At 40.2% G+C, this 22589-nt stretch overlaps 2 protein-coding genes across 2 annotated transcripts in view; both read left to right on the forward strand.

Moving 5' to 3' along the window:
• The first annotated feature begins 517 nt into the window (after positions 1-517).
• On the forward strand, positions 518-4892 carry LOC110892513. Its single transcript, XM_022139672.2, has 6 exons — positions 518-770; positions 896-1150; positions 1241-1679; positions 1784-2724; positions 2815-4035; positions 4123-4892. The coding sequence occupies exons 1-6, from the start codon at positions 518-520 to the stop codon at positions 4890-4892; spliced, it is 3879 nt and encodes a 1292-aa protein (XP_021995364.2).
• An 8-nt stretch (positions 4893-4900) lies between these two features.
• The window catches only part of LOC110926943 (ATP-dependent DNA helicase PIF1-like), a 29305-nt gene continuing 11616 nt past the window's right edge, over positions 4901-22589 (forward strand). The window contains exon 1 of the mRNA XM_035981209.1: positions 4901-5619. Within this exon, the coding sequence (XP_035837102.1) occupies positions 4901-5619 (719 nt within the window). The remainder of the gene's footprint in view (positions 5620-22589) is intronic.

Below are 22589 nucleotides of genomic sequence, written 5' to 3' on the forward strand. Positions count from 1 at the left end.
AATTATATAAATTGTATGTTTTTCATTTATATAATTTGTATGTTTTTCAATTATATAATTTAGGAGATGTTAAATAAGAGAAGATTAGAAAATACCCCGTTGAGTGATATCACATTAGTTCCGCAATCAATTAACAGTAAGTTTTGTTTTTACAATTATTTTTTACGTTAACGGTTAAATTAATTTGTTTCTTTTATTAAATTTCTTTTTATTCCCTTTTATTATTTTATAATTATTTAGGTACACTTGGAAGGACACCATTGTCGAACATTACTAATGGTAAAATTTTACATTGTAGAATTCTTCAAATAGCTTTTTTGCTTTAATATTTTTTGTATTCTACTGATAAAATCTATTTGTTTAATATATTTAGTTACAGATGATTCAGTCCCTTTATTATGTAATTCAAATGGTATGTCATATTTTAATGTAACGTTTTTTTATTGAAATTTGTTTATAATCTCTATTTTTTTATTTTATATATAAACTGTTTGTTTCAACCTAAAAAATTAATAAAATGAACATTTCAGCATTACTTGCTGCTCATAGAAGAAAAATGCGGAAGATTTATCTTGATAATAGGCGAACAAAGTCAAATAAAAGAAGAAGTGCACCAAGTGATAGAGGATCCTCTAAAATTGTTAACAAATCCCAGTTAACCGACGAAGAAAATTATAATCCTAATCTTCCTTCTTCATCTAATAGTTTTCAGACAGTGCGTAACTTTACATCTTTAACAACGACAACACCCTTAAGTGGCATAACAACTGGTAAGTAATCTGATAATATTTTAAAAGAATATATCATCTCAATATATTTATATATATATGTATGAAGTAGATTTGCATTACAATCAAAAGTTTGTTTTACTAACATTTAATTATGACATTCACAGGTGCTATTACTTTTAATAACCAATTAACCCATACGCCTAGCAGTTCTCAGTTTTCTATTGTTTCAAACATTGTTACACAAAACAGTAACAACATTCTTCGATCTTCTTCTACGTTGACTAAGCTTAAATCTGGTAAACAAAAGGTTTTACCTAAGAAACGTATTATCGAACCTATTCCAATGGTAGATCTTACTTCTGATGACGACAATGAAAATTTACATTCCATTGAAGACCCTTATAAAGGTGTATCCACAGGTAATAACAATGTTACTGTGTTTTAAGTTAAATAATATTTTTTTATTAATTTATGAAAATCGTAATTGAAAATGAATGTTATGTTTACAGATTATTTGGATCATGGTAATCAAATCCTTAGATGCGAGATGTGTCATTCATTATTATGGTCTGATGAAGGTGGTAAAGGTCGAATTACATTGGGTAAGTTAACTTATAGTTTATGTTGTGGTTATGGCAAAGTGGAGCTTCCAGATTTGAAAGAACCTACTTCAGTATACAAGGATCTATTTGGAAATTCTAATGAAAAAAGTAAGTACTTTTTAAAGAATATCCGACGATACAATTCTATGTTCTCCTTCACATCAATGGGTGGAAAGGTAGATTCGAGTATCAACAGTGGTAAGGCACCATATGTATTTCGTATTAGTGGACAGAATTTCCACACATTAGGTGGTTTGGTACCTGCACCTGGTAAAGATCCAAAGTTCTCCCAGCTTTATATTTACGATACTGATAATGAAGTTTCAAATCGGAAAAGGTTGTTCAGGTAATATTACACCATAGTTTATAGTATTTTAGTATTTTCAATGTACCAATATTTTGATGTTACATACTATCACATATTTACCTTATGCGTTTCTATTTTTTCAGTGAATCTACAAATAAGTCGGATTCTCATTTAAAGCAATTAGATATTCAGCTCATTAAGTTTTTAAAAGACTTCCTGGATCATAATAATGAGTTGGTTAAAAGTTATAGAATTGCAAGAAACCACTTCAATGAGAATCCTAATGAAAATTTCAAGCTTCGTCTCATTTACAAAAGAGATCTTGACGGTCGTACTTACAACTTGCCCTCAACTTCAGAAGTTGCTGCATTGATAGTTGGTGATCTACATAAAATAATTGATCATCGTGATATTGTTGTTGAGTCTCACACTGAAGGTCTTCAACGAATCAGTGAACTTCATCCATCATATCTAGCACTTCAGTATCCAATCCTTTTTCCTAATGGTGATGATGGATATAGAATAGACATTCCTCATAGGGATGGTATACGTACGTTAAAGAAAATTCGACCCAAGTGTACAATGAGAGAATTCTTTGCTTATAGAATTCAAGATCGATCATCTGCCTTTTCTATAATTTTAAATGCTCGGAGATTGTTTCAACAATTTTTGGTAGATGCATATACCATGATTGAGAGTGAAAGGCTTAATTATATTCGTTTTCAACAGAAACATCTTAGGTCTGAAACATATTCAAATCTTCAAAACTTGAAAAACGAAGGAAAAGATGATCTATCAAATACTGGTATACGTGTTTTATTACCATCTTCTTTTACCGGTGGATCACGCTATATGCAACAAAACTATTTAGATGCTATGGCTATATGTAAATGGTTTGGATATCCCGATTTTTTTATTACCGTTACATGTAATCCGAAGTGGCCAGAGATTAAACGATACTTGAGAAATACTTCAATTAAGCCTGAAGACAGGCCAGACATTTTGTGTAGATTGTTTAAAATAAAGCTCGATTCACTTACAAAGGATCTAAAGGACAAAAAAGTATTTGGAGAATTAAGTGCAGGTATAATTATACTTTTTATATATTTTTATAATACCATAAATATTTATAATTTATTTTTCACCATTTACTAAATATCATTTTTTAATGTAGCCGTTTATACTGTGGAATTTCAAAAACGTGGATTGCCTCATGCTCACATTTGCATTTTTTTGAAACCGGAATCCAAAATTTTGTCCGTTGATCATCTTGACAAGTTCATTTCTGCTGAGATACCTGATAAGAGAGAAGATCCAAGCCTATATGCACTTGTGACTGATTTCATGATTCATGGTCCATGTGGAAATGCAAATCCGAGTTGTCCTTGTATGGTTGATAGTAGATGTTCAAAAAACTATCCCAAAAAATTCAACCCTGAGACCACCACTGATGCTGACGGTTTCCCTGTATATAGAAGAAGAGACAATGGAAACACTGTTATAAAGTCCAACGTTCAATTAGACAACAGAAGTGTTGTTCCTTATAGTCCGGTTCTTTTGAAAAGATACCAAGCTCACATTAATGTTGAATGGTGCAATCAAGCTGGTTCTATTAAATATTTGTTCAAGTACATTAATAAAGGCGCAGATAGAGCTTCCCTTGTAGTGTCAAACCGAGACGGTACAGAAAATGAACAAACAACAAAGGATGAGATCAAAGCGTATTATGATTGTAGGTACGTTTCAGCCTGTGAAGCTTCTTGGAGGATATTTGCAAATGAGGTTCACTTTAGGTTTCCTCCAGTTATGAGACTTCCTTTTCATCTTGAAGGTCAACAAAATGTTGTATTTGGAGCCGAGGACGATATACAAGAAGTTTTGGATAAGCCATCAGTTTCTTCTTCGATTTTTCTAAAGTGGTTTGAGATGAACAGAAACGATGAAAATGCACGGAAACTTACCTATGTTGAGTTTCCTACTAAATTCTGTTGGAAGTTAACAGATAGAGTATGGAAACCACGTAAAAGAAAGTTGTTACAGATCGGACGGATTCATTCTGTTTCCCCTGCTGTGGGTGAACCGTATTTTCTTAGAATTCTCCTAAACAAAGTCAAAGGACCCAAATCGTTTGAAGATATTAGAACTGTTGATGGTCAGGTGTTTTTAACTTTCAGGGACGCGTGTTATGCTATGGGTTTGTTAGATGATGACATGGAGTACATTGAAGCAATTAAGGAAGCCAATTTTGCGGGTGATGGTCGTTATACTCGTGCACTTTTTGTTACTTTGTTGTTGTCAAACACATTGTCAAGACCTGAATATGTATTTGAACAAACATGGAAATTATTGGCCGATGACATATTATACAATAGAAGAAGATCAACAAAAAACAAAGGTTTCTTTTCAATATATTACCCATAACATTATTCAGATACATTTTATTCACATTCTTAATCTTTATTTTATTTTTTTATCTTTACAGAACTTGTAATGTCTGATGAGAGGTTGAAGAATCAGACATTGGTTGAGATTGAAAAGTACCTGATTCGAAATGGTTCCTCTTTGACACGATGGCCGACAATTCCTTATCCTGATTACGATTCCTTTGTTGTTGGAAACAATCGTTTGGTTGACGAAGAATTATCTTTTGATATTCCGCAGCTTCAGAGTGAGTTACATACTCTTATATCTTCATTGACTGACGAACAAATGTCCATTTATAATCAAATTATGACAGCAGTTGAAGATGGAAAAGGAGGTGTATTTTTTGTATATGGATATGGTGGAACAGGTAAGACATTTCTCTGGAAGACTTTAGCTTTATCCGTTAGGTCTAGAGAACAGATCGTTCTAAATGTTGCTTCGAGTGGTATTGCTTCTTTGCTAATGTCAAGAGGTAGAACGACACATTCTAGATTTCACATTCCCATAAATTTAGACGAGAGTTCGATGTGTCACATAAGGGCTGATGGTGATGTAGCCTACTTGCTTAAGCATACTAGGTTAATTATATGGGATGAAGCACCCATGGTACATAGGCATGCGTTCGAAGCTTTAGACCGAACCTTTAAAGATGTTTTGGTTGACAAAAGCAATTCTCAGTCGGATGTTTTATTTGGAGGTAAAGTAATTGTGTTTGGTGGTGATTTTAGGCAAATTCTTCCTGTTATTCCAAACGGAAGTAGGCAAGAAATTGTTAATGCTTCCTTGAGTTATCTTACATATGGTCACACTGTAAATTACTTACCTTAACAAAAAACATGAGGTTGACTATCGGTGCTTCACAATCCACAATGGTGGAGACTGAGAAATTTGCCAAATGGCTTCTTGATATCGGGGAAGGTAAAGTTGGAGGTGACAACGATGGCGTTGCAATTGTAGAAATACCTTCTGATATACTAATTACAGATTCTTCCGATCCCATTGAAAGTTTAATTCGATTTGTGTATCCGTCGGTTTTAGAAAGATATATGGATCTAGATTATTTTTCTGAAAGAGCCATTCTGACACCGAAAAATGAGGTCGTTCATGAAATAAATGATCGATTGTTAGAGTTGTTTCCTGGTGAACCAGTAGAGTACCTAAGTTCTGATACTATATGTGAAACTGAAAAAGGTATTGATTCCTTCCAACAAGAGTTGTATTCACCTGATGTTTTGAATGGTTTAAAGATATCTGGTTTACCAAATCATCGTCTGGTTCTAAAAGTTGGTGTTCCTATTATGCTTCTTAGGAACATTGACCAACAGAATGGATTATGTAATGGTACAAGGTTAAAAGTTACATATCTTGGAAAGAGGGTTATGGAAGGTGAAATTATATCAGGTGCTAATGTTGGAACTAGAACGTTCATTCCAAGAATTAGCATGATTCCATCCGACAAAAAAATACCTTTTGCTTTTCAAAGACGACAATTTCCTGTTGCTGTGTGTTTTGCTATGACAATCAACAAGAGTCATGTAATACCTCGAAAAATTTCGTCCAATAATGTCTTGACACGTGTCATAAGGTTCCGTTATGTGAAAACATACTTTAGAGGGACTAAAAGTGACAAACAGTGAAAACTATGGAACGTAAGGGTCCAAAGTGTCAACAATGGATAAATAGGCTCTATGATAACCCCACATAATGTTTATAACCTTTGACGGATGGTTCATGGATCATACGACGCGGAAATTGCACAAAAGTGAAGTATTGTAAACTATAGGGGCCAAAAGTGTCAACATGTTTAATTTATACCTCTGAGTGAACTTTTGGCAGACCCGAAGCTTTGTATAGCTAAAATATACTCACTAGAATATGTGGTAAAAATTTCATGAAGTTTCGTCAACGTATGAGAAAGTTATGGCCAAAACCGTACTTAAGGGACTAAAAGCGTCAACGTCGAATTTCAGGGTTTTTCGGTTGAGCGCAAAGTTATCCGAGGGCATTACCATGTTGGTAAAAGTCCTAAGGTTCTTAGAAACCAAGTTTGAGGGTTTACGGATCAAGATAAGTAGCCAAACCATCGCATCTAAAGTTCAAGGACCAAACGTGCAACAAATGAGCCAAGTTTGACCAGCTGACCCCCAGGCGCCCCGCCTGAGGTGCCACGCGGGCCGCGACCCAGCGCCCAGCGACAACAGTCGCGAATTGGGTTGTTTTGGCTCCGATTTTGAGTGGAATCCAGCTCACTTGCACCTCCAATCGACCCAATAGCATGCCTTGCATGCCTACAACTACAGGAACCTCGAAAATACTGATTTAAAACAAGAATTGACCTCATTTTGATCATTTGCACTTGAAGAACATAAGCTCTCAACATTCAAGAACTTCAAGCAGGCTTTCTGGAGCATTTCTGAAGATCAAGGCCGACTCCTAGTGATCATTTAACACCCATAGAACTATTGTAAGCATTCAATTCGTTCTCCAATCCATTCTTGTTGTGATTATTAGTAAAAGTCAAACTGGGTGTTCATAACCTTTGACTTTCTGATTAAACGGATTTCTTTCAGTAATTTCTCGAATTGAAACTTGTTATAGATTGGTATTTATGTGGGAAACAAACCCTCTAAAGGTTACTAACTGATTCCCACTACATGCATGCTTAATGTCGAGTCAAACCTATTTCTAAAAAGTCAACAGAAGTGAGTTTTGTGAAAAATGATATGATTAATGATATAGATGACATGCAAACTGATTGATCATTAAAAATGACTTGTAATATATATATAAAGGTGTTTTAATCATCATCAACTCGACAATCTACCGTATAGCCACGAATCGGAACCGAAAGTCTTGTAAAACGATTATTTCGTAGACTATCGATTCGGATTCATACATGCATGTTCGAGATCTGTATTGGAAAGTATTTTTGACTATTTTTATTTTAGTTAAACCTTCTGGAATTTTCCTTGATTGAGTCTATGCTTAGCCTATTCGAATGCTTGTTCCCGGTTTATGCATAAAGTTGACTATTTTGCCCTTTTTGATTTAAAACGGGATTTTTGGAAAAGTGAAAGGATAGAAATCTTTATTTTTATTATATAAACTTGCACCGAAAGTTTCGGATCAGTTGGTGGTCCAGATTGTGAGTTATGGCCATTAGCGTAAAACTATATTATAAATTTACATAAACGGTCCTTTTCGCGTAGAACCCGTTTCTGTCCACGTTTTGGTACAAAACTTTTTACCAACTGATTATATATAATATTCTGGGAATTTTGATGATTTTTAATTAATTTTTGGCTGAACGGATCTTCGATCACCTAGCCATTTCGGCTTATGTCGGTTTTGACCGTTTTAGCCATAAAAGGAGTTTTACACATCCGTTTGACCCGAAACCTTTTTCTACTGATTTTGTATGATGAATAAATTATTATAAGACTTCTGGAAATATAAAAATCTCAGATTTACTGTGAAAACCCGAAAACGCCCTTAAACCGTATTTTTAGCGTTTTAACGCATAGTAAGCGTTGTACTTGTTTTAAACCTACAAAACTTATACCTACTGATGTAAATCACATATTTTCATATAATAACAGTAAGTATGATATTTTGAACTCAGGTTTCCAGTTTTGGCATTTTTAGCCCTTGTGAAATTACTAAATTGCCCTACGGTGCATAGTTTGGTTTTAAATGATATATTTGGTATATGGGTCATACCCTACTGATATAATATGTTATATTAAGTATATTTACTGTATGAACCAGACCCGAAACTCAGATTTCTAATTTTACCCTTTTATTATCTTTTAAATGACCAAAATGCCCTTCTAAGGCATAAATTGAGTTTAAAATTATCCCGGGCAATATAGAACATAACTTACTGATATAATATCATATTTTAAGCATATTACATAAGGGAACTCGCATTTGAATCATTGGTCTACCCGTATCGCCCTTTTCGCGTTCGGTTCGGTTTACGTAATTGGTTTGCGTAAATTGACCGAAACGGGCCAAACGATATCTTTTTTATCTCAAAATCCAGAATGTATTTAGTAGACCCATATTATACAAGTATACAAACTTGTCGGGTCTAAATCACATTCTATCCGGTCTTTCGCTTAACCGTGCGTAAACCGTATCATTCCTAAAAACTAACCGGTCAAAGCTTAAGCTTAAATAAAAGGCCGTTAGGAATCTAATAGGTTAATTATAAACCATTGTTCCAGATTAGGAAGCCCGGTAAAAGCTACCACCACTTATCGTTTGTGACTTATACTTGCTCAGGTAAATACATTTTGACTTATTTTCCCTATACGGGCTTGGGGTACGGTATTTAAAATACCGCTTGATCGGGCGCACAAGTCCTGCTCCTTACAGGTGTTCAGTCTTGAATAGCTTGTGTGATTTCGTTTAAACAGTTTTGTCTTACTTAAAAGGCTTTGGGGGGTTATTGACCATGTCCCGGATATCCTTGGCATTATCTTATGAGATGGCCACGACCAGAGCACGGGGTGTAGGCGTACACCCGTCGTGTATAACTCTTTAATGTGGTGTGTCAATTAAATCTCTAGCCCGGACAGTAGATCCCGGGCCACCAGAGATATAAGTGCATGTAATTCGTTCACAAGTTTATATTTTATAATTATCCCAAGTTAATAAAATATTTATGCCTTGTGCATTTAAATAAATTTTAAATCATTTTCAAAATGAGTCAGTCGATTTGTATTTACCAGTGTAAACTGACGTATTTTCCCAAAAGATTAAGTGCAGGTACTATACGGAAATAGGCTGGCTGTTTCCTAGAGAGCGTCCACAATAGTCTCGCAAACTCGGACGACATTTATCTGTTGAACTATTTATTTCTATTTTTATTGATCCGCCTGTGGATCCATTTCAACTACTGTGATATTTATTATTACACTTTATTTAAAGTTGAAATGTTTCTATTCTGCTTCCGCTGTGCATTATTATTTGTGTTGTTTGTCTATGACGATGCCAACTACGTCACTGTACCCCACACCGGGCCCACCGGTGACACGTGGAAATCGGGGTGTGACAGGTTGGTATCAGAGCCAGCGCTGAGTGAATTAAACACTATCCTAATGTGTTTAATCTCAGTTACACAATTGCACAATCCTCGATTTTCGAGTCTAGACAAGAAACTTAGGAAATGTTCAACATTTCGTTTAATTTATTTTATTATTTATTATTGCATTGTCTTATATATTTTGTTGTGCAACTTGTTTGACTTTTGACAGGAACAGGATGCCGCCAAGGATGAGAGGTCGTGGAGGATTTCCTACATCGCACGATCATGAGGCTGGTCCCTCGCATAGGCGGGCTCCATCTGCTACACATAACACAGCCGCCAACGACCTTTGGAGGTCTTTTGCCGAGCCTGCTAGGCATTCGGTTTCCGCGAGCACTTCTCCGTCATTACCCCACTCGTTTGGGCCCCATTCGGAGAACGGGCCCCACGATTCGCTTGGATCATACATACCGTTGCACCAGTCACCACACCAGCACCCAGCGCCAGCCTACCAGGGTTTGTATAACCCTAATGCTTATGTGGAGGAGCCAGTGGGCCATAACCCACTTGGACAGGAGGACCACTTTTCTGGTGGTCACGGGATGGACGTGGACGAGGAGACGGACCCTTCGCTCCCACCATCAGGTACACCAAACCACCCGATTGAGATATCGGATGGGTCGCCATACACAGGATCACCATTTAATGGTGTGGACAGCTTCCAGGAGAGGTTTAAGCAGCATGATTGGTACTTCACCCCTAGCCACAACTCTCCTATGCTTCAATCACTCCATGGTACTCCGATGCTTCAATCGCTCCATGGCTCGCCGGTGCACTCACAGCACCACTCGCAGCAGCAGCAGCTCCAGCAGCAGCCGCCTCTACCGCAGGACCTATCTGAGGCCCTGTGGCGTGACGTGATCACTCCGTCACCACCGCCGCCGCCAGTTTTACCTCCTCCGCCTCAGAGGCCTAGGAGGAATGCGCGCATGTCTACGCGCGGAGGGATTCGCATAGGCACCCCTCCACGTGTTAGTAGCAGCCGCTACACGTCTCTACCCGGGGAGTCTGAGACAGGGGAGTCTCAGCATCCCGTATCGGAGGTTACTTCTGTTCCGATCCCGCCTCTGCCGCCGCAGAATTTTGGAGAGCCGATTCCGGCTTATGCTAGTGCCGCTCAGTTCAACCCGTTCGAGCAAGTATTCCCTCAGGGTTATGATTACACGGGAGACCCTTATTGGCAAGCTGTGAACTACAGCTCACTCCCACATAGTGGTCCACTTGGAGACCCTTGGGCTGCTGGCCCATCTACTTTTGGTTACCCTCCGGGTTACCAGCAGCCACCGCAGCCGCAGCCTTACCAGCCGCCGCAGCCGCAGCACTACCAGCCACCACCACCGGCGCCTATGATGTCGCCACCGCAGGTTCAGGAGATCCTGCAGTGGATTGATAGCATGCGACGCGAGTTTCAGCACAATATGCGAGAGGATCGCCGACGCACCAGTGGCTTGTTTAAGAAGGTGTTCGATTTGCTCAAAGGAAAGAGCAAGAAGGATCGTTGAATCCTTCGATTATTATTTCGTGTACTCATGTCCCTGCGTGGACATTTATTCCAGTACTCTACCCCTGCGTGGGTATATCTATCTTTCCCTACCCCTGTGTGGGTATGTTATCTTGTTAACCCCTGCGTGGGTTTGTTTTATTTTATTTGGATTATTGTTGTACTTGTTTAGCCCCTGCGCGGGCATGTTATTCATGCTAGTTATGTTATTTCAAAGTCCCGTTTAGGGCAATTATGTACTAGTATTTTATTTGAAATTTGAAATGATTAATTTGAATTTCTCATTTTATTTATATGCATGAATATAATATTAAAATAATGGAAAATATCAATTTTTATTTGATTTGCCATTTTATAAGAATCTTAGTAAGGTATAACCTAGCCTGAATGCCTTATTAACAGGCCTGGCCCTGATGGTAAAACCTGGTTGAAAGGATTCAACTCCCTGTTAACATCTGAGAACATGTTAACATTCTGGGCTAAGCGTGATCTGTAAAATCACACGACCCACCTTTTTAATAAATTATCTACAGATTCTATCTGTATACAAGTCTATTAATGGCTTGATACCTACGGGTTATGACTAGGTCATATAGTGGCAGTTGTGGTCTATGACTCCCTGCCTAGTAAAGAAATATCTACAGATTTTATCTGTACACAAGTCTATTAATGGCTTGATACCTACGGGTTATAACTATGTTATATAATGACAGTTGTGGTTTATGACTCCCTGTCTAGTAAAGGATTATTTGTTTAATTATACAATTTATAGTCCTATAAAAATCTAAATTTATAATTTAGTGATTGTCCTTGTGACTAGGCCTATGGTGCCAATATATATATTTTCATTCCTTGATTGCTAATAAGAGCCTGAATAAAATCTATTAAATTAACTGCTAAGGTTTTGATACCATGGTTAATAAATCGTCTAGGACGATAATACTGTTAGGTTCTAAATAGACCTTGTCCTTTATTGTAGCTTAAAGCTACAATGGCCAAATCGGAAGAAACCAACAGTCATTCTGGGGAACGCTCAGATAATGCAAAGATTCACGTTACCGGTGCAGAACTGCAAGCACTGATTGATAATGCTGTCGCCAAGGCTATGGATAGGCAGTTCAGAGAATCTAGTGGTACTCAGAGTAGAACCCGCTCAGTGACGCACGTCAAGGCTAAGACTCATTCTGGGGCTCATAGTAAGCCGCCGTCTAAAAAGAGTGAGCCGAAGAAAGCTGAGGGTGATAATCATTCCTCCAACCACAGCAGCGTCCCAAAGCAGGAGATTGAGCTGAAGCATGACACGTACAGCAGGTCCTGTACGTACAAATATTTTGTATCCTGCAAGCCCAGAGATTTCACTGGGGAAAAGGGAGCCGTCGATTGTATGACGTGGATCGACGAGATGGACACTGTAGTTGATATCAGCGGGTGTGCTGATAGGGACGTCGTGAAGTACGTGTCCCAGTCATTCAAAGGAGATGCGTTAGCATGGTGGAAGTCACTCCTACAAGCTGCCGGTAAGGCCACACTGTACGGTTTATCATGGGAACAGTTTGTGGCCCTGATTAAAGAAAACTTCTGTCCGCAGCACGAGGTCGAACGAATCGAATCGGATTTTGTATCCTTAGTTATGAAGAACCTCGATTGTCAAACGTATCTTACTACGTTCAACACGCTGTCTCGTTTAGTGCCTTACTTGGTGACCCCGGAGCCACGTAGGATTGCTCGATTCATTGGGGGTCTGGCACCGGAGATTAAAGCCAGCGTCAAAGCTTCAAGACCCACTACATTTAGATCTGTAGCAGATCTATCCCTCTCCCTCACTCAAGATGCGGTTAGATTGAGAGCCATGAAGAGCTCTGAGGAGAACAAACGGAAACGTGAGGAGGACACCTCACGAAGATCCGAAAAGCGACATAGAGGGAACAACGACCACAGGAAAGGGTCGGGGTCTAGGAAGAGTGATCATCAGTCGGGTGAAAAACCCAGATGCAAGTTTTGTAGGATACACCACTTTGGGAGGTGTCGATTTGAAACAAAATCCCAGTCTTCGGAGAAGCGATGTGGAATCTGCAAGTCCACAGATCATAAGGCGGTGGACTGCAAGAAAATGAAAGATGCAACGTGTTTTGGTTGCAACGAGAAAGGGCACATTCGGCCCAACTGTCCAAAGTTTGCAAAGAAGGCCGAGGAAGGGAAGAAGACTAATGCGAGAGTCTTCAAAATGGACGCAAAGGAAGCAGTCCTTGACGATAACGTCATTACCGGTACGTTTCTTGAAAACGATATTTTTGCTAGAGTTTTGTTTGATTCGGGGGCTGATAAATCGTTTGTAGATAATAAGTTTTGTAAACTGTTGAACCTTCCTGTTAAAACCTTAAGTGTGAAATATGAGGTGGAATTAGCCGATGGAACCTTAGAAACCGCCTCGACTGTTCTAGATGGATGTGTTATATCCATTAGGAATCATTCCTTCCCGTTATCCTTGCTTCCCTTTAAGCTAGCTGGATTCGATATAGTGATAGGCATGGATTGGTTGTCAAGTAACCAAGCCCAGATTCTGTGCAATAGAAAGCAAGTAATAGTTAAGACTCCGTCTGGTGAGTCACTTACTATTCAAGGAGATACCCAGCATGGATTGCCGGAGCAAGTGTCCATGCTCAAAGCATCCAGATGCATGCAGAAGGGATGTGTCATCTATATGGCACAAGTTACCATTGATGAGCCGAAGCCGAAGATTGAGGATATCCCTGTTATATCAGAATATCCTGAAGTGTTTCCTGAAGAACTACCCGGATTGCCACCGGATAGACAAGTAGAGTTTCGGATAGATATCATTCCAGGCACTGCGCCCGTAGCAAGAGCACCATACAGATTGGCACCAACGGAGATGAAGGAGTTGAGGACGCAGTTGGACGATCTATTAGCTAAGGGTTTTATTAGACCTAGCTCATCTCCTTGGGGAGCGCCTATCTTGTTCGTTAAGAAGAAGGATGGATCGATGCGCCTGTGCATCGATTACCGTGAACTTAATAAGGTCACTATCAAGAATCGGTATCCGTTACCCAGGATCGACGATGTAACACCTCGAAAAATTTCGTCCAATAATGTCTTGACACGTGTCATAAGGTTCCGTTATGTGAAAACATACTTTAGAGGGACTAAAAGTGACAAACAGTGAAAACTATGGAACGTAAGGGTCCAAAGTGTCAACAATGGATAAATAGGCTCCAAGATAACCCCACATAATGTTTATAACCTTTAACGGATGGTTCATGGATCATACGACGCGGAAATTGCCCAAAAGTGAAGTATTGTAAACTATAGGGGCCAAAAGTGTCAACATGTTTAATTTATACCTCTGAGTGAACTTTTGGCAGACCCGAAGCTTTGTATAGCTAAAATATACTCACTAGAATATGTGGTAAAAATTTCATGAAGTTTCGTCAACGTATGAGAAAGTTATGGCCAAAACCGTACTTAAGGGACTAAAAGCGTCAACGTCGAATTCAGGGCTTTTCGGTTGAGCGCAAAGTTATCCGAGGGCATTACCATGTTGGTAAAAGTCCTAAGGTTCATAAAAACCAAATTTGGGGGTTTACGGATCAAGATAAGTAGCCAAACCATCGCATCTAAAGTTCAAGGACCAAACGTGCAACAAATGAGCCAAGTTTGACCAGCTGACCCCCAGGCGCCCCGCCTGAGGTGCCACGCGGGCCGCGACCCAGTGCCCAGCGACAACAGTCGCGAATTGGGCTGTTTTGGCTCCGATTTTGAGTGGAATCCAGCTCACTTGCACCTCCAATCGACCCAATAGCATGCCTTGCATGCCTACAACTACAGGAAGCTCGAAAATACTGATTTAAAACAAGAATTGATCTCATTTTGATCATTTGCAAGTGAAGAACAAGGAGCATTCTCTCAAGAGCTCTCAAGAACACTTCAAGCAAGCTTTCTGGAGGGATTCTGATCAACAAGGCCGACTCCTAGTGATCATTAAACATCCATAGGACTCTTGTAAGCCTTCAATTCGTTATTTAATCCGTTCATGTTGTGTTAATTGCTAAAAGTCAAACTGGGTGTTCATAACCTTTGACTTTCTGATTAAACGAGTTCCTTTCAGTTATTTCTCGAATTGAAACTTGTTATAGATTGATATTCATGTGGGAAACAAACCCTCTAAAGGGCACTCTCTGATTCCCACTACATGCATGCTAAATGTCGAGTCAAACCTATTTCTAAAAAAGTCAACAGAAACGATTTTGGTGAAAAATAACATGATTAATAATGTAGTTGACATGCAACCTGTTTGATCATTAAAAATGACTTGTAATAAATATAAGAATATGTTCTAAACATCATCCACTCGACAATCTATAGTATAGACACGAATCGGAACCGAAAGTCTTGTAAAACGATTAATTCGTGGACTATCGACTCGGATTCATACATGCATGTACAAGATCTGTATTGGGAAGTATTTTTGACTACTTTTATTATAGTTAAACTCTCTGGAACTTTCTTTGATTGAGTCTATGTTTAGCCTATTCGAATGCTTGTTTCCGGTTTATGCATAAAGTTGACTATCTTGCCCTTTTTGATTTAAAACGGGATTGTTGGAAAAGTGAAAGGATAGAAATTTTTATTTTTATTATATAAACTTGCACCGAAAGTTTCGGATCAGTTAGTGGTCCAGATTGTGAGTTATGGCCATTAGCGTAAAACTATATTATAAATTTACATAAACGGTCCTTTTTGCGTAGAACCCGTTTCTGGCCACGTTTTGGTACAAAACTTTTTACCAACTGATTATATATAATATTCTGGGAATTTTGATGATTTTTAAGTAATTTTTGGCTGAACGGATCCTCGATCACCTAGTCATTTCGGCTTATGTCGGTTTTGACCGTTTTAGCCATAAAATGAGTTTTACACCTCCTTTTGACCCGAAACCTTTTTCTACTGATTTTATATGATGAATAAATTATTATAAGACTTCTGGAAATATAAAAATCTCAGATTTACTGTGAAAACCCGAAAACGTCCTTAAATCGTATTTTTAGCATTTTAAGCGCATAGTAAGCGTTGTACTTGTTTTAAACCTATAAAACTTATACCTACTGATGTGTTTAGCATATTTTCATATAATAACAGTAAGTATGATATTTTAAACTCAGGTTTCCAGTTTTGGCATTTTTAGCCCTTGTGAAATTACTAAATTGCCCCTACGGTGCATAGTTTGACTTTAAATGATATATTTGGTATATGGGTCATACCCTACTGATATAATATGTTATATTAAGTATATTTACTGTATAAACCAGACCCGAAACTCAGATTTCTAATTTTATCCATTTATTATCTTTTAAATGACCAAAATGCCCTTCTAAGGCATAAATTGAGTTTAAAATTATTCCGGGCAATATAGGACATAACTTACTGATATAATATCATATTCTAAGCATATTAATTCAGGAAACTTGCATTTGAATCTTTTGGCTACCCGTATCGCCCTTATCGCGTTCGGTTCGGTTTACGTAACTAGTTTGCGTAAATTGACCGAAACGGGTCAAACGATATCGTTTTTACTTCAAAATCCAGAATGTATTTAGTATACCCATATTATACAAGTATTTGAACTTGTCGGGTCTAAATCACATTCTATCCGGTCTTTCGCTTAATCGTGCGTAAACCGTATCATTCCTAAAACTAACCGGTCAAAGCTTAAGCTTAAATAAAAGGCCGTTAGGAATCTAATAGGTTAATTATAAACCTTTGTTCCAGATTAGGAAGCCCGGTAAAAGCTACCACCACTTATCGTTTGTGACTTATACTTGCTCAGGTAAATACATTTTGACTTATTTTCCCTATACGGGCTTGGGGTACGGTATTTAAAATACCGCTTGATCGGGCGCACAAGTCCTGCTCCCTATGGGTGTTCAGTCTTGAATAGCTTGTGTGATTTCGTTTAAACAGTTTTGTCTTACTTAAAGGCTTTGGGGGGTTGTTGACCATGTCCCGGATATCCTTGGCATTTTCTTACGAGATGGCCACGACCAGAGCACGGGGTGTAGGCGTACACCCGTCGTGTATAACTCTTTGATGTGGTGTGTCAATTAAATCTCTAGCCCGGACAGTAGATCCCGGGCCACCAGAGATATAAGTGCATGTAATTCGTTCACAAGTTTATATTGAATAAATATCCCAAGTTAATAAAAATATTTATGCCTTGTGCATTTAAATAAATTTTCAATCATTTTCAAAATGAGTCAGTCGATTTGTATTTACCAGTGTAAACTGACGTATTTTCCCAAAAGATTAAGTGCAGGTACTATACGGAAATAGGCTGGCTGTTTCCTAGAGAGCGTCCACAATAGTCTCGCAAACTCGGACGACATTTATCTGTTGAACTATTTATTTCTATTTTTATGTGATCCGCCTGTGGATCCATTTCAACTACTGTGATATTTATTATTACACTTTATTTAAAAGTTGAAATGTTTCTATTCTGCTTCCGCTGTGCATTATTATATTGTGTTGATTGTCTATGACGATGCCAACTACGTCACTGTACCCCACACCGGGCCCACCGGTGACACGTGGAAATGGGGGTGTGACAGGTTGGTATCAGAGCCAATGCTGAGTGAATTAAACACTATCCTGATGTGTTTAATCTCAGTTACACAATTGCACATTCCTCGATTTTCGAGTCTAGACAAGGAACTTAGGAAATGTTCAACATTTCGTTTAATTTATTTTTATTTATTAATGCATTGTCTTATATATTTTGTTGTGCAACTTGTTGACTTTTTGACAGGATCAGGATGCCGCCAAGGATGAGAGGTCGTGGAGGATTTCCTACATCGCACGATCATGAGGCTGGTCCCTCGCATAGGCGGGCCCCATCTGCTACACACCACACAGCCGCCAACGACCTTTGGAGGTCTATTGCCGAGCCTGCTAGGCATTCGGTTTCCGCGAGCACTTCTCCGTCATTACCCCACTCGTTTGGGCCCTATTCGGAGAACGGGCCCCATGATTCGCTTGGATCATACATACCGTTGCACCAGTCACCACACCAGCACCCAGCGCCCGTCTACCAGGGTTTGTATAACCCTAATGCTTATGTGGAGGAGCCAGTGGGCCATAACCCACTTGGACAGGAGGACCACTTTCCTGGTGGTCACGAGATGGACGTAGACGAGGAGACGGACCCGTCGCTCCCACCATCAGGTACACCAAACCACCCGATTGAGATATCGGATGGGTCGCCATACACAGGATCACCATTTAATGGTGTGGACAGCTTCCAGGAGAGGTTCAAGCAGCATGATTGGTACTTCACCCCTAGCCACAACTCTCCTATGCTTCAATCACTCCATGGTACTCCGATGCTTCAATCGCTCCATGGTTCGCCGGTGCACTCACAGCACCACTCGCAGCAGCAGCAGCTCCAGCAGCAGCCGCCTCTACCGCAGGACCTATCTGAGGCCCTGTGGCGTGACGTGATCACTCCGTCACCACCGCCGCCGCCAGTTTTACCTCCTCCGCCTCAGAGGCCTAGGAGGAATGCGCGCATGTCTACGCGCGGAGGGATTCGCATAGGCACCCCTCCACGTGTTAGTAGCAGCCGCTACACGTCTCTACCCGGGGAGTCTGAGACAGGGGAGTCTCAGCATCCCGTATCGGAGGTTACTTCTGTTCCGATCCCGCCTCTGCCGCCGCAGAATTTTGGAGAGCCGATTCCGGCTTATGCTAGTGCCGCTCAGTTCAACCCGTTCGAGCAGGTGTTCCCTCAGGGTTATGATTACACGGGAGACCCTTATTGGCAAGCTGTGAACTACAGCTCACTCCCACATAGTGGTCCACTTGGAGACCCTTGGGCTGCTGGCCCATCTACTTTTGGTTACCCTCCGGGTTACCAACAGCCACCGCAGCCGCAGCCTTACCAGCCGCCGCAGCCGCAGCACTACCAGCCACCACCACCGGCGCCTATGATGTCGCCGCCGCAGGTTCAGGAGATCCTGCAGGGGATTGATAGCATGCGACGCGAGTTCCAGCACAATATGCGAGAGGATCGCCGACGCACCAGTGGCCTGTTTAAGAAGGTATTCGATTTGCTCAAGGGTAAGAGCAAGAAGGATCGTTGAATCCTTCGATTATTATTTCGTGTACTCATGTCCCTGCGTGGACATTTATTCCAGTACTCTACCCCTGCGTGGGTATATCTATCTTTCTCTACCCCTGTGTGGGTATGTTATTCTGTTAACCCCTGCGTGGGTTTGTTTTGTTTTATTCTGTTATTGTTGTACTTGTTTTAGCCCCTGCGCGGGCATGTTATTCATGCTAGTTATGTTATTTCAAAGTCCCGTTTAGGGCAATTATGTACTAGTATTTTATTGGAAATTTGAAATGATTAATTTGAATTTCTCATTTTATTTATATGCATGAATATAATATTAAAATAATGGAAAATATCAATTTTTATTTGATTTGCCATTTTATAAGAATCTTAGTAAGGTATAACCTAGCCTGAATGCCTTATTAACAGGCCTGGCCCTGATGGTAAAACCTGGTTGAAAGGATTCAACTCCCTGTTAACATCTGAGAACATGTTAACATTCTGGGCTAAGCGTGATCTGTAGAATCACACGACCCATTTTTTAAATTATCTACAGATTTTATCTGTATACAAGTCTATTAATGACTTGATACCTACGGGTTATGACTATGTCATATAGTGGCAGTTGTGGTCTATGACTCCCTGCCTAGTAAAGAAATATCTACAGATTATATCTGTACACAAGTCTATTAATGGCTTGATACCTACGGGTTATAACTATGTTATATAATGACAGTTGTGGTTTATGACTCTCTGTCTAGTAAAGGATTATTTGTTTAATTATACAATTTATAGTCCTATAAAAATCTAAATTTATAATTTAGTAATTGTCCGTTGTGACTAGGCCTATGGTGCCAATATATATGTAGTTTCATTCCTTGATTGCTAATAAGAGCCTGAATGAAATTTATTAAATTAACTGCTAAGGTTTTTGATACCATGGTTAATAAATCGTCTAGGACGATAAAACTGTTAGGTTCTAAATAAGACCTTGTCCTTTATTGTAGCTTAAAGCTACGATGGCCAAATCGGAAGAAACCAACAGTCATTCTGGGGAACGCTCAGATAATGCAAAGATTCACGTTACCGGTGCAGAATTGCAAGCACTGATTGATAATGCTGTCGCCAAGGCTATGGATAGGCAGTTCAGAGAATCTAGTGGTACTCAGAGTAGAACCCGCTCAGTGACGCATGTCAAGGCTAAGACTCATTCTGGGGCTCATAGTAAGCCGCCGTCTAAAAAGAGTGAGCCAAAGAAAGTTGAGGATGATAATCATTCCTCCAACCACAGCAGCGTCCCGAAGCAAGAGATTGAGCTGAAACGTGACACGTACAGCAGGTCCTGTACGTACAAATACTTTGTATCCTGCAAGCCCAGAGATTTCACTGGGGAAAAGGGAGCCGTCGACTGCATGACGTGGATTGACGAGATGGATACTGTAGTTGATATCAGCGGGTGTGCTGATAGGGACGTCGTTAAGTACGTGTCCCAGTCATTCAAAGGAGATGCGTTAGCATGGTGGAGGTCACTCCTACAAGCTGCCGGTAAGGCCACACTGTACGGTTTGTCATGGGAACAGTTTGTGGCCCTGATTAAAGAGAACTTCTGTCCGCAGCACGAGGTCGAGCGAATTGAATCGGATTTTGTATCCTTAGTCATGAAGAACCTCGATTGTCAAACGTATCTTACTACGTTCAACACGCTGTCTCGTTTAGTGCCTTACTTGGTGACCCCGGAGCCACGTAGGATTGCTCGATTCATTGGGGGTCTGGCACCGGAGATTAAAGCCAGCGTCAAAGCATCAAGACCCACTACATTTAGATCTGTAGCAGATCTATCCCTCTCCCTCACTCAGGATGCGGTTAGATTGAGAGCCATGAAGAGCTCTGAGGAGAACAAACGGAAACGTGAGGATGACACCTCACGAAGATCTGAAAAGCGACATAGAGGGAACAACGACCACAGGAAAGGGTCGGGGTCTAGGAAAAGTGATCATCAGTCGGGTGAGAAACCCAGATGCAAGTTTTGTAGGAGACACCACTTTGGGAGGTGTCGGTTTGAAACAAAATCCCAGTCTTCGGAGAAGCGATGTGGAATCTGCAAGTCCACCGATCATAAGGCTGTGGATTGCAAGAAGATGAAGGATGCAACGTGTTTTGGTTGCAACGAAAAAGGTCACATTCGGCCCAACTGTCCAAAGTTTGCGAAGAAGGCCGAGGAAGGGAAGAAGACTAATGCGAGAGTCTTCAAAATGGATGCAAAGGAAGCAGTCCTTGATGATAACGTCATTACCGGTACGTTTCTTGTAAACGATATTTTTGCTAGAGTATTGTTTGATTCGGGGGCTGATAAGTCGTTTGTAGATAATAAGTTTTGTAAACTGTTGAACCTTCCTGTTAAAACCTTAAGTGTGAAATATGAGGTGGAATTAGCCGATGGAACCATAGAAACCGCCTCGACTGTTCTAGATGGATGTGTTATATCCATTAGGAATCATTCTTTCCCGTTATCCTTGCTTCCCTTTAAGTTAGCTGGATTCGACATAGTAATAGGCATGGATTGGTTGTCGAGTAACCAAGCCCAGATTCTGTGCAACAGAAAGCAAGTAATAGTTAAGACTCCGTCTGGTGAGTCACTTACTATTCAAGGAGATACCCAACATGGATTGCCGGAGCAAGTGTCCATGCTCAAGGCATCCAGATGCATGCAAAAGGGATGTGTCATGTATATGGCACAAGTTACCATTGATGAGCCGAAGCCGAAGATCGAAGATATTCCTGTTATTTCGGAATACCCTGAAGTTTTCCCTGAAGAACTACCCGGTTTGCCACCGGATAGGCAAGTGGAGTTCCGGATAGATATCATTCCAGGCACTGCACCTGTAGCAAGAGCACCATACAGATTGGCACCAACGGAGATGAAGGAGTTGAGGACGCAGTTGGATGATCTATTAGCTAAAGGTTTTATTAGACCTAGCTCATCTCCTTGGGGAGCGCCAATCTTGTTCGTTAAAAAGAAGGATGGTTCGATGCGTCTGTGCATCGATTACCGTGAGCTTAATAAGGTCACTATCAAGAATCGGTATCCGTTACCCAGGATCGACGATCTGTTCGATCAGTTGCAAGGAGCAAGTTACTTCTCCAAGATTGACCTCAGGTCAGGTTATCATCAGTTGAAGGTCAAGGAGGAAGACGTACACAAGACCGCGTTTAGGACTCGTTATGGACATTACGAGTTCCTAGTGATGCCGTTTGGGCTCACTAACGCACCAGCCGCGTTCATGGACCTCATGAACCGCGTCTGCAAACCTTATTTAGATAAGTTCGTCATAGTCTTCATTGATGACATTCTTATCTACTCGAAGAGCCAAGCTGATCATGAGAAACACCTTCGTTGTATTCTCAAAGTTTTGAATCAAGAGAAGCTTTATGCCAAATTCTCGAAGTGTGAATTTTGGCTTCGAGAAGTCCAATTCCTTGGACATGTAGTAAGCGAGCGTGGTATCCAAGTAGATCCCGCTAAAGTCGAAGCAGTCATGAATTGGCAGGAGCCGAAGACGCCTACCGAGATTCGTAGTTTCCTCGGATTGGCAGGATATTATAGAAGATTCATCGAGAACTTCTCAAGGATTGCTGCGCCCCTAACCTCATTGACCCGTAAGAAGATTAAGTTTGATTGGGGCCCTAAGCAGCAGGAATCCTTTGACATTCTGAAGCAGAAGCTGAGCAATGCGCCAGTATTGACATTGCCCGATGGTATAGATGAATTTGTGGTGTATTGTGATGCATCACATACGGGCATGGGTTGTG

This window comes from Helianthus annuus, chromosome 12 (genome assembly GCF_002127325.2).
Source record: "Helianthus annuus cultivar XRQ/B chromosome 12, HanXRQr2.0-SUNRISE, whole genome shotgun sequence".
Classification (NCBI taxonomy): domain Eukaryota; kingdom Viridiplantae; phylum Streptophyta; class Magnoliopsida; order Asterales; family Asteraceae; genus Helianthus; species Helianthus annuus.

What these genes read in the sequence shown, in the direction of transcription:
- LOC110892513 (XM_022139672.2), top strand. Translation starts at nt 518, where the DNA reads ATGAACATTTCAGCATTACTTGCTGCTCATAGAAGAAAAATGCGGAAG. An exon ending in AATCGGAAAAGGTTGTTCAG is followed by an intron (nt 1,680 to 1,783) that starts GTAATATTACAC and finishes CTATTTTTTCAG; the next exon opens with TGAATCTACAAATAAGTCGG. An exon ending in AAGATCAACAAAAAACAAAG is followed by an intron (nt 4,036 to 4,122) that starts GTTTCTTTTCAA and finishes TTATCTTTACAG; the next exon opens with AACTTGTAATGTCTGATGAG.